Here is a 9,389-nt window from a genome sequence, read left to right on the forward strand (position 1 = left end):
GATCCCCTGGCAGAAAATGTCAGAAGCAAAGGGCTTTAGGGATGACCCAGCCAAAGTATTATCTGGCAAAAATGGAGAGTTTGATGGCCACTCCTACAATTACTTAGTGAGAACTATTTATCTGCATAGCATAATGCCGGACCAGAGAGAAGAGGCTTCATTTTTTTCATTAATTCACTCCACAAATGTTTATTTAGCACCTACTATGAGCCAAACACTCTTCTAGGTGCTGGGGATATAACACTGAACAAGAGAGATAAAAATCACTGTCATCACTGAGCTTACCGTTCCAATAGGGGGAACAAACAATAAAGAAACGTTCGCGAAAATACAGTACGTCAAAGAATGATAAGTGCTATGGAGAGAAAAAAATGGGCCTGGAGGGAAGATAGGGAATGTTCGTGTCGCGGCAGGAAATGGTGTTACCATTTTAAACAAGACAGGAAGGGTCTTACTGAGAAGGTGACATTTAAACAAAAAAAAAAAAAAAATTAAGGACATGAGAGAGCAAGTCATGCAAGTATTTGGAGGTAGAGAGTTCCAGGCCGAGTGAACAGCAAGTGCAAAGGCCCTGGGGTGGAAGTGTGCCTAGAATATTCAAGGACTTGTCTGAGATCATAGACCCAGTGATTAACAGAGCGGAGAGAGGAAAGGAATCATACACGGACTGATCACCCATTGTGTACTTGAACTCTCTTAAGCCTTAGGACAACTCTGGAGGTAAAGATTATGCTCACCATCTCACCATTTCCCAGATGAGGGATCAAGACCCAAAGGAGAGGAGTAACTGACCCACATGGCACAGCTAGAATGGGCAGGTCTACCTGACCCCTCCCTGCTTCTCTTCTCTGTGTCCTCCCCATGCAAATCCTACGTATTTGTTGAGTGAATGAATGAATGATCGAATGAATTTCTCAAGCCCTGCAGACCGGCCTTCTTGTCTCTACTAATCATAGAATAATAACAACAACAACAGTAATTCCAATGTGCTGGCTGTGGACTGAGTATTTTACCTGAATTACCTAATTTAGCCCCCCTTAGGTAATCTTAAGAGAAGGTGCTAATATTTTTCCCATTTTATTAGAGAGAAAACTAAAGCTCACGGAGGAAGAATTCGCTAGAGGTCCCACAGTTGGTAAATGGTGACGCCGGGATTTAAACCGAGGTCTGTCAGCTCGCAAATCCCTTCTTTTAATCCTATAATATTAGTAGAAACCTCTGACATCAATCCGTCGCCTTCCTTTTACAAACCAGAAAACGGAGGCTCAGCGAGGGCAGGTGAAGAGCTGGGGAGGGGTGCAGCCTTCCAGCCCCCGGTCTGGCATCCCTGCTACTCCACCACATGGGGGCTGTGGACCAGCTTTTTTCTTCTAGGCCTGCCTATTTCCCTACCTCTGCAGAAGTCTTCGCGTCACCCCAGCCCCCAGAGGACAGTTCAGGGAGCACACCCTCCATCTCGGGCCCCCCAGCCTAGGCCTGGGTAATCCAAGACCCTTCGACTCTGCTTTCCCAAAGTGCTTGCAGTGGCATTACCCAGAGGCAGGCAGAAGGGAAACTGTCCTCATGTGGCTCCTGGAAGAGAGACGGTGCAGGCTAGGTGCCAGGAGGGCAGGATGGGCCGGGGGCAGGGGCCAAAACCAGGCCTAGGGTGAGGCTAGAGTGTTCCAGCCAACCGAAGAGGGGGAGCGGGGGAGGAGGGTAAAAGATGCTGAGCCTCTGGCTTTGAAACGGGTTCACTGGGTGTCATTTGTTCAACAAGAAACTGTATCAAGTCCCTAGACTGGGAAGAGGCAGGAAGAAGAAGGTTCTTAGAGGCAGCATGCATAATAGCATTAACACTACATACTGACCACTGAACCCTCACAGTGCTCAGCACTGGACTAAGGGCTTTATCCACATCGTTGCCAGTCCTCACAGTAAAATCAGCCCCATTTTACAGCAGAGGAAACTGAGGCTCAGAAAAGTGAAGTGACAGCCAAGGTTCCCATACCACACCCATTCGTAGGGTAGTGCAAAAAGGGTCTGGAGACCTGGGTCCCTGCTGTGTGACCTTGCACCGTCAGCCACCCACTCTGATTTGAGGTTCCTGCATCTGTACGACCAGGGACTTGGTCAGCAGCCTCTACTGTAAACTCCACGAGGCTCAGGGATCCAGTTCTGCCCAGACTGTGGGGCCTCCCATAGATACGGGACATCACACTTACTCTTCTCTCCGTCACCCAGAAAAAAAAAGGGGGGGCCTGGTTATCAGCTTCCAGGGGAAAAAAAATAAAGCCACAGATTTTCAAAATATTTGTCCCTGTTTCAAGGCTGCTGCTGGCTTTGGCCTCCAGCCAGGAAGGGGCCACTGGGGTGGGGAGGTGGGGGGAGCCCAGGCCTCAAGACTGAGAGTCCTTGGGCCTGAGGCCAAGGGGGGCAAGGGGCAGATGGGGGTGAGCTGGGCAGTGGGCCAGGACCCCTCTGGAGATTTGGGCTTGTTTCTTAATCCTTTCCTCCCTTTGTTGGCCAGAGCCAGCTGCCAGGAGAGGCGGGGGAAGTAAGCGGGTGGGACCAAAGAGATTGAGGACTCCAAATACTGAGGACTGAACTGGAGCCCCTTTTTATGGTTGCCCATTGCATGCAGACACTGTGCAAGGCCACTGGTGAGGATTACCTCATTGAAGCCACTGCCCCTCCCTGTGACGAGGGCCTGCCGTCCCCATTTTACTGAGGTGAAAAGTGGCGCAGAGAGGGCAGGTGATGAGGGCCGGCCACATGGCTCATAAGCAGCAGAGCTGGCAGGGAGCCCAGGTTGTTGACTCCCCAGAGAGGCAGCCACTGGGACTGACTAGGGTGGGGGTGGAGGAGATGGGGAAAGAGCGGCGAGTAGGGTGGAAAGGGCCCTAGCAGTCCCAGGAGAGCAGGCAGTTGACGGTGATCACCTCCAAAGTGACCGTCCCCAAAGCCCTGCACGACCTAGGCCCTACTCCGCTGCCCAGCCTCCTCTCCCATCACAGCATCACCTCGCCCTTTCTGTTCCAGCCATACCAAACTACATTGCATACGGGCGTGCCCTGAGCACATTATGTGGATTTAAGCCTTCACACATGCTGTTCCCCATGCTTACAAAGTTGTTCCCTCCACTGCCCACCTAGAGAGCTCTTACTCATGTTTCAAATCCCAGCTCAGATACCTGATGCCTAGAAAGAGTTAACCCCCCACTCAGCTGGGCTCACTCAGAGTGCTTCGTGCTTCCTGAGCGGCAGGAACCCCTCAGAACCCAGCACAAACTCAGTGCTGGATAAATGTTTGTCTCTAGACATTGCGTTTTATCACTGAATCTGTGAGGCAGGCAAAACAGGTTCTCTTGTCCTCTCTCTCAAGGCGCGGAAAAGGAGGGCAAGAGAGAGGGAATGACTTCCAGAAGTCACGCATTCAGTGACACTGGTAGAGCTATAAGCCAGGCCTTCTCTGCACCACGCAGCCTCTGCCTGGCCCCCACCCCAAAGAGTTCTCTCAACCCTGCCAGACCAGACAGGGTCCCCGGAAGTGACCTCCAAGGCAGGAATGGGGGGCATGGGCCCTGGTGGCCTGAGATCTTGCCCAAGCGTCCAGCTCAGGCATTACGGCTGCCTGGAGGAACTGAGGCCGAAGGTGACAAAAACAGACAAGTCGCTTTACCCCCGAACCCAGCTCTGGTTCCTCCTTTTGGACATGTGCCTCAGCCAGAGACCCCAGCAGGCCCCGTCACCCCACAGACCCTAGGCCCTCTCTGTCACCTCTTGCGTCTCCTGCCTGCCCATGGCAGTCCACGATCACATCCTGCTGGCTCGGGTCCTAAATAGACCTCACACCCACCCACCGTGCTCCCCATCTCACGGCTCAGCCCCAGCTGCATCTCAGCGTCTCTCAGCCACACAGCCGCCCCTGCCTCTCCCCTCCCGTTTGTCCTCCGCGTCAAGCGATCCTCCCAAAACAGAAGCCTGACCATGTCGTTCCCCTGTTTCATATCTGATGGCCCCCCACCGCCTCTGGGACAAGTCCCCCTCACTCTCCCGAGCCTGTCTCTCTAGCTGCAGTCCCCCAAACGCAGGTCAGGACTCTGCACCTTGGCAAAACAGCAAAACAGCTCCTTCCACTAGGAATGCCCCTTCTCCCGGTCTCTGCCTGAGGAGATATTCACAGTTCACACTTCAGTGCAGCGATCAAAGGTGGAGGCGGTGGTTCTGTGTCCTTCCCCCCAGCTAGAATCTGAGCTGGCGCAGGGCGGAGAGGCAGAGACCCCACAGATTCCTCTCGGTGCCCCATGCCCAGCACGGGGCCTGGCACAGAGGGGGTATGAGGGAGAGCACATGGCTAGGGAAGGGAGGTACACTCTTACTTCCAAGAGGCCTCCTCTGTCCCTTCACCCTACTGGTGTCTTTCAGAACCTGTCAGACTAGCTTGCTACCTGCCTGTCCCCACCAGGCCCCTCCCAGACCTGGTCTTCCCTGTCCCAAAAAGGCTATCTTTGTAACCCTAAAATAACACTCCAAACTACAGTAATAACAATAATTACTTTCATCGGGTACTCGCCCTGTACCCCACTGCATTACTTAATCCTCATAAGAACTCTAGGAGGTACATAGGTTCTTTTATTATCCCCATTTTACAGATAAGGAAGCTAAGACTCCAAGAGGTTAAATGTCTTGTCCAAGGTCACACAACTAGTAAGCAATAGATAGGGAATTCAAGCCAGGTCTGACTTTCAACCAATATGCATCAGGCCTTCTCCTGCTTCCTGTTTTCCCCCATCTTTGAGACTCTTAGAGCACCGGCCTGAGTGGGGGTACGGGGTGTGTGTGTGTGTGTGTGTGTGTGTGTGTGTGTGTTCAGGAAACAGTCCTGTAGCCCTCACCAGCCCTGTGCTGAGCACTGGACATAGAGCAAACTCAGACACAGTCTCTGCCCCCTTGGGGAAGGAAAGAGAATTTTACACTAAGAATTAGGGCCTTGGGGGCACCTGGGTGGCTCAGTTGATTAGGCATCTGCCTTCGGCTTAGGTTATGATCCCAGGGTCCTGGGATCGAATCCTGCATCAGGGAGCCTACTTCTCCCTCTGCCGCTCGCCCTGCTTGTGTGCTCTCAAGAAGAAGGAGGAGGAGAAGAAAAAGAATTAGGGCCCTGGGGCGAGCAGCCTTGGGGCTGAGCTCCAGGTCTACCCCTAAATAACTATGTGACTCTGGGTAACTCACTTGATTTACTCGGGACCAGTTCCCACACCCGTAAAGCAGGGGCCATAATGCCTGGATGGCCAGGAGGACTAGATGAGCCACTGCATCTGAAATAGCATATAGCCCACCCAGCATCTAAGAAACATCCGATGACAGGAGTACATACGATGACTAGAGACTCCCGGGATCCCGAGGCCAAGCGGACGTGATTCTCCAGGGCCCTCCCTGGGAGCTTCCTCAGCCAGACCCAAAAGTAATAGCGATAATAATGCCTGGTCCACCCATTTGCTCATTGAATAATTCTTCAAGGGACGCGTCTTCAGAACCCTATGTGTAGGTGAGGCAACCGAGGCCCAGAGAAGCCAGGTTACTGAATCAGGTCCCGCAGCAAAAGACTGGGGCCTCCCCTGAGCTATTTCCACGCTGGGTAGAGCCCAGCCCTTAGCCCGGGGCCCTGGCCAGACTGCTGGAGAGTCCGGGGCTCCTGACTCCTGGATTCTAGTCCCAACTGGGTGGGAAGTTAAAATAGCAGAAAGGAGCCAAAAGGAGGGACACTTTACTTGGCCCCCTCCCAGAATGAGCTCAGGACCGGGAGGAAACCAACAATTACCAAGCAGGGCCCTGTGCTGGGCACTTCTCACTGGCTCCTTCCCACACCCATGTGGGGGGAGGGTTATGATATGCATGATGTAGCAGATGAGGTCTCCAAGACAAAGAAGTCAATGACTTGTCCAAGGTCACACGGTAAAGAAAGTGGCAACACTGGGCGGCAGAGTCCCTCCTTACCCCTCCCACCTTCAGCCCCAGATCTGCCCAGCTACCCCCCTCTCCTGGGGAAACCTAGAGGCTCTGTCACTCCCTCCCCAGTTCTAAGCAGAGGCCCTGAGTCTAGATGCTGAGGCCCTCTCTCTGCAGATTGATGGGTGTGGTACTTGGCCCCATCCTTCGTTCAGAGGACCCAGAGTTCACTGAACAGAGCCCTCACCCTAAGGAACTCTCAGTCTAGTGAGCAAAGAGAGAACTGTTCACTGAGCCCCGCGGATGGTAGTCACTTTATATCAATGATCCGTTTAATCCAGCACATAGCATGGTGATGGGGCATAGTGAAAGTGAATGAATAAATACAATCATTCATTCAGAAGTTTCACTGATAGCTACTACACGCCCCTGTATCCTAGGCGCTGGAGATAGAGCAGTGAACAGATACACGAAGATCCCTGCTCCTCTGGGGCTTACATGAAGAAAAGAACAAACGCACTGTGTCGGGGAGATGCTGAGGTTCCCATTTTACAGATGCGAAATGGACCTAGGAAGAGCCACCCGGCTGAATACGGATTCCCGACCAGGCTGGCCCCAAAGACCTTTGCATCGTGTCACATGTCTCAAAAATCACCGTTGTGGTCGGATCCAAACGTCACAGAATGCCCTCCCTCAGTTCGCCCCCCCACCGCCAGGCGCCCTGGACGCTTCCCAGCAGCCTCAGCGCTGCAGGACAGGCATTAGAATCCAGCCCGAGAGGCAGTCATTTGGGCGAACCAGTACTCACCCAGCAGCAGCCGGTGGCGTCATCCAGCCCGTCGGGGAGAAGCCGGGGAGCCATCACCGCAGGGACACGTGGAAGAAAGGACAGCAGTGAGACACAAGCCAACAAAGAGTCTCTTTGGGGCCCTTCTTGGTCCCGCGCAGGGGGAACACCTGCCCCGCCTCTGCCTCCGGGGCTCGGCTAGGGCAGACACCCCCCTGAGTGGGCAATCTGATCACGTGATCGCATACCCAGAGCTCCTCCCAGCCCCAGCCCGTAGACAAATACTCACTCAGCGCCTACTGTGTGCCGGGTGTTGGGATACCGTCTGAAGAAGACAGATGTGGCCCCTGCCCGCACGGCGCACACAGTGCAGTGAGGGGGCAGGCGTGTGACTCCGGAATGACTTACAGCTGTGATGAGTGCTTCACCGAGGAAGCTTACCAACCCGAGTTCAAAGCCTGGCTCTCGCTCACTAGCTTTGTGACATCGGGCCGTCTTCTTAACTTCTCTGTGCCTCAATTAGTCATCTGTAAAATGGGAATAGCATTAGTGCCCACCTCCAGGGATGTTATGAGGATTAAATGAGTTAATATGTAGAAAACGTTTTGCACAATGCTTGGCACACGGTAAACTGTTCATAACTGGTAGCTACTATCATTACAGGGAGCTGTAGGCCTGGGTTTTGGGGGGACCTAGCGTGGGTCAGGCCACCACCTACCTGACAAGGTAGGGATTAAAAGAGACAATAGAGGTGAAGCTCTGGGCCCAGCGCCTGGCACGTGGTGACCTGTTGGTAAATGGTGGTGGTATTCTTAGGGCTGTTCTCCAGCCCGTCCCTGGGGTACAGCCTCTCAGCAGAGGGGGGCTGTCAGAAGTGCCCTCTCCCCACAAACATGAACCCAGAATTACAACTTTGGACTGAAAAATAACCAGCATTCTCACCCAATGCTACAAATATCTCATCTCCTTTGAACTTCGCAATGACCCAGGCAGTGGACAAAGGCAAAATTACTGCTATTCCCATTTTACAGATGAGGACAGTGAGGTGAAGGGACTCCTCTGTGTGTGCTTGGGTGTGTCCCTTCATATCTCCAAGCCTACTGAAGTGGTGGAGCCAGGATTCCAACAGGCATCTGCCTGGATTTTGTTCTGCAGACCTTCCCTTGTTTTTTGCCCCCAGTGTCTGTAATACAGCTGCACAGCCCCAGACAAGACTCAGAACCTCTCCAATGTCCTTTCATCTGAAACGCTTATCAAATGCTCCGCCCAGTATCCGAGCCGCTCCTGACGCCAACTCTTCTTCCACACGCTCAGCCACTGCTACCCTGCCCTTCCCTCTAACCTTTTACCCCGTTACCAACTTCAGCCACAAACCCATGGGCCAAGGAATGTCTGCACTCAACTACTAAAGCCCGTGTTTTATAGATGGAGAAACTGAGGTCCAAAGGTGGGCCATACATCCAAGGTCACCTTTCAGTGCCCAGCTCTTTTACCTGGGCAGAAGTCAGGTGGGGCTGGCCCTCGGAGAAAACCCCCAGTAGAGTCCTGACCTGCAGGTTGCTCCCTCTGCTCTTCCCCACCCCCCCACACACACACTGGGCCCGGTGGGCACCTGCACAGCCTGTCTCCCACCTCCCCAGAAAAAATATCCCAGAGCTCCAAGCTCACCCAGTAAGGGTCAGGTAGGTTCCAGAGGTAAAGACTAGGCCCTGTGGAAGCCTTGGGACCTGCCAGGTGGTGGCTTCCCCTTTCAGCTGAGTCTGGGCTTTGGGGTCAGACAGAGCTTTGTTCAAATCCCAGCCCAGCCACTTCCCAGCTGTGTGACTTGGGTCAAGTAGATTCATCTCCCTAAACTCCTGAGAAATAGGAATAATACTTACTCCCTCGTGGGATTATAAGGATATTAGTTAATGCTGCATATTAAAGGCTTAGCACAGAGCACAGTGCACAGTAAATGTGGCTCTAATTATGCTTAGAGAACACAGGCCAAGAACAGGACAGGAGGGCCCATCACACTCTACCTTGCCCTTCCTCCGTTCTTCCCCCTCCCCTTCATGTGGGTAAACCAGGTCCTGGAGGCTATCATAATGGGTGCTGACTGCCGCCTTCTCATTTCACGGAAAGAGAAACTGAGACCCAGGGAGAAAAGCAATGGGCTCACAGACTGTAGGGGAGTAGAATCCTGCCCCCTTTACTAAACATCAGAATCCCAGGCCCCAAGAAAAATCTGAATGCCCCACCCCCACCAGGGGACTATCGTAAAGATCCATTCTGCAAGCCCTCAACAAATATCAGCCACCATGACCTTTAGGGGGAGCCCTGTGTGGGTATCCTGTTGAGCTCTGTGGCTAGCAGACCTCTATGTGGTGCTCAGGAAGGGCTCAGGGACAAACCCATGCAGTTCCTCTTCGGCTCCACAGAGAAGCTCTGCTCTGGCTCCCCCTCCAGAGGTGTCTCCTTGCATCTCCCTTCCTCATTGCCACCCTGGCCTCTGTCTCACCCAGCAGTCTGGGTCCCAGCGGCTGGGCACAACCCCAGCAAGCAGAGCCCTGGGCCTCTAGAGGCCTATACAGCGTCAGCATCTTCCGGGCCAGGCTGGGATATTCCTGCCCAGCGCAGCCAGCCAGGCTCCTGGCCGGGGTCCACTCTGCAGAGGGGGTGCTGGCCCTGCC

At 53.5% G+C, this 9,389-nt stretch overlaps 1 protein-coding gene across 10 annotated transcripts in view; it reads right to left on the bottom strand.

Moving 5' to 3' along the window:
• EPB41 (erythrocyte membrane protein band 4.1) overlaps window positions 1–6,985 on the bottom strand; it is a 189,843-nt gene extending 182,858 nt beyond the window's left edge. For 2 of the 10 annotated variants that reach the window (XM_045782673.2, XM_045782672.2), the window contains exon 1: window positions 6,739–6,982. In XM_045782673.2, coding sequence (XP_045638629.1) covers window positions 6,739–6,761 — 23 coding nt within the window. In that variant the 5' untranslated portion in view covers window positions 6,762–6,982. Of the gene's footprint in view, window positions 1–6,738 lie in introns of all 10 variants that reach the window. The other 8 variants (XM_045782675.2, XM_087858377.1, XM_045782677.2 and 5 more) reach the window with 6 other exon arrangements.
• Window positions 6,986–9,389: the final 2,404 nt, after the last annotated feature.

This window comes from Ursus americanus, chromosome 33 (genome assembly GCF_024610735.1).
Source record: "Ursus americanus isolate L20-20 chromosome 33, mUrsAme1.1.p, whole genome shotgun sequence".
NCBI classification, from domain to species: Eukaryota; Metazoa; Chordata; class Mammalia; order Carnivora; family Ursidae; genus Ursus; species Ursus americanus.